Source organism: Mesitornis unicolor, unplaced genomic scaffold, assembly GCF_000695765.1.
Source record: "Mesitornis unicolor isolate BGI_N332 unplaced genomic scaffold, ASM69576v1 scaffold43801, whole genome shotgun sequence".
Taxonomy (NCBI): domain Eukaryota; kingdom Metazoa; phylum Chordata; class Aves; order Mesitornithiformes; family Mesitornithidae; genus Mesitornis; species Mesitornis unicolor.
Genome location: NW_010163928.1, coordinates 27947 through 30875, shown reverse-complemented (window position 1 = coordinate 30875; position 2929 = coordinate 27947). Strand labels below are relative to the sequence as shown.

General features: G+C 45.4%; 1 protein-coding gene across 1 annotated transcript; it reads left to right on the top strand.

The window, feature by feature from the left end:
* Positions 1 to 611: 611 nt before the first annotated feature.
* LOC104548177 (fibroblast growth factor 4) lies at positions 612 to 2591 on the top strand (the record flags this gene model as incomplete). Its single annotated transcript, XM_010194122.1, has 2 exons — positions 612 to 715; positions 2415 to 2591. Coding segments are annotated over 2 exons (281 nt in total), but the record flags the coding sequence as incomplete, so codon positions are not given.
* Positions 2592 to 2929: the final 338 nt, after the last annotated feature.

Below are 2929 nucleotides of genomic sequence, written 5' to 3'. Positions count from 1 at the left end.
AGTAGCGGGGCTGCAGCGGAGCTCATCGGGCTCTTCAGGGGAGCTCATCGGCGCTGCTCAGCGCCGTGCCGTCTCCTTGCCGCCGGTAGGCATCAGGTGTCGGGGTTACCTCAACATCTGGAGGGGCTGCAGTCCATGGGCCACCCACTCTAAGCTGGGGCCGGGGAGAGCCTAGCTCTCCCCCAAACTTGAAAAGCATCTGCTGGGGACTTAACCCCTTGGCCCCATGACTCTGATATCCAACTGAAACAATAAGATCCTGGGGGGGGGGGGGGCATATGGCAAAAGGCCCTGGGGGGGGGGGGGATATAAGCTGCGTGATGACAAATGTTTCATTTGCCCCGAGCACTCTCTGGCTTATTTTAGCCTCGGCTACACGGGAAGATGCCTGGGGGCAAAGTAAAAATAGATACTTAGCTAAAAGAAGAGAATTCCCAGCATGGGGCATGGGGCAGCACGTGGAGCACGAGGCTGGGGTTCTGCGGCCACCCACAGCAGTGCTGGGGCATGGGGTCCCACATCATACTGGGGATGGGAGCCCCTGGGTGAGCCCAGCACTGGCACCACTTGTGTAGCCCTCTGTCCCTCTGATTCCTGTGTCTCCTCTGTAGGTCTACTGGAAATCTCCCCCGTGGAAAGAGGAGTGGTGAGCATATTTGGAGTCAGAAGTGGACTCTTCGTGGCCATGAATAGCAAAGGCAAACTCTATGGATCTGTAAGTAGCCACTGACTGTGTGACTAGGAAGGAGACCATAGTGTGTTGGGGTGAAAGCTGTGCATGGTGCTAGAAGCTGCCCAAACCCTACCCTTGTGCCCCTTGAGTCAGGCAACACAGAGTAGCCCTTTCTGCCTTGCCAACAGGTGTGCTGCCCAGATACACTGGTTACTGAGATTTTGAAGTGAAACTCACTCTTTTGCATTACATTTCCTTGGTTACCCCATAAAAACTATAAATCACCCAGCCATGGCTACCCATCTTGCCTACCACATAGAACAACATAGTCATTTGTGTAGCAAGACCTCAAGCTAGCCTCAGTCCATATCCTTCTTATATTTATGTATAAACAGCCTCAAGCATGTATGGTGATCACTCACTCCATCTCTCAGAGGGTACTTGAACTTGTGATGAGTCAGGCCTCACAACTGATCCTTTATGATGTGATGAATCAGTGCACGTCTCATACCTATTGATCACTCTTTGTTAATGCTCTTGATCGGATATTCTGTTCCCAAGACAGTTCAGCATCTCTGGGGCTTGGACTTATATTTATAAGAAGGTAGACCTATTAGGAGACAATACAGGCCTTTTTTTACATTGTATCTTTGGAAACTATAGAGGCATCTTATAAAACACACTTGAGGTGGACAATAACAGTGCATGTCTTTGTCCATGTTGAGCTGTCCTCCTGCTTTTGGGTTCACCTCTATATAAGTTACTGTGATCAGCATCATTTCAAACCCATGTTCCTGTGTCTCCTTCCTTTCCCATGGCTTTTCTATTTCATGTCAGGTATGCTTTGAAGAAACTTGGGCTGAGGAAGGGCCAAATTATGTCAAAGTTAACTAGGGCATTTTAACATGAAGGTATGAAGCATCCAGAATTATTTTCTGAGGCATCAGTCTTGTCACAGAGGATTTTGACTTATATAAAAGCCAGGTAGAATCAGTCACCAAAGTGCAAGAACTGCCTTTGCATAATTTCTTAGGAAGACTGCTGCTTTAGTGTCCTGTATAAAGTAATTCCCAGTGCAATATTCAGCTTAGGAGACTGAGACCTCTCTTACAAAACCCTAGGCTTTTGCCCAATAATGAGATGAGTTCATTTGCTACTCTCTAGATAACACCACACTTGTAACACCTGTGCCTCTTTGTACCTACTTGCAAATGAAACCTCTTCACTGGAAGGGTGCCTTTTGTCAGCTCTGTTTTCCTGATCCATTAACATAAGTGAATCTCAATCCTTCCTTCAATTTTAAAACTAAAGAAGCAGAAATATTGTGTGTCTTTAAAATGCTCCTTTCTCCTTAAGCAGCATCAGATTTTTTTTCTGAAGCCTCCTGGGCAATTTTTTGATGGCAGGACAACCACTGAGCATTTAGATGAGCAGGGCAGTAGAACTGGGCTTGGGCCTTACCCCACTGCAGCTCTACTAAAATGTGTCCCTCTCCCTCAAGAATGCAGACATAGCTATGGGTGTCCTTCCCTCCTGGCCTGGACACAGCATGCTTAATGCTCCTCTGACTCCTGAGTACTGTTTGAAGCTTCGTTTGGGTGACCACTTCAAAAGATTACTAAAGGTGCGGGGAGCCAGCTGCACATTTCCCCGTAGCACACCTTCTACACCTGGTAGCAAGAATATTTCCACACTTGATGTTTAAAATTCCTTCCGTCTCATTCTTTCCTTTTCATTTCAGACCCATTTCAGTGATGAGTGCAAATTCAAAGAGATTCTCCTGCCAAACAACTACAATGCTTACGAATCCAGGATTTATCCCGGGATGTACATAGCCCTGAGCAAAAATGGAAGAACAAAGAAAGGCAATAAAGTATCTCCCACAATGACAGTGACACATTTTCTTCCTAGAATCTGAGACCTCTCCCTTCAGACCTACCTCAGCACAGGGGAAGATGTAGAACATGTTCTGGGAAAAGAAACATGGTGCACTTTTACTGGAGAGTTTTATGCAAGAGTAGGTGTAAGATATTTAAGTTAATTATTTAAATCTGTATATATTGCCACAAAATTTATTTATAGTTCCAATTCTTTTTTTTAATTTCTGAAAACAAAATGAACCTCCAACCCAAGGTATTTCTTTTCATGGTGCAACAGTAGAAGACTTCTGCTTTGTGGTTTATTTAATTTGTGTCTAAGTTATCACAGGTGTGCTGCTACTCCATGTCCTAAACCAGGTGAAATTCAATTCCTCTA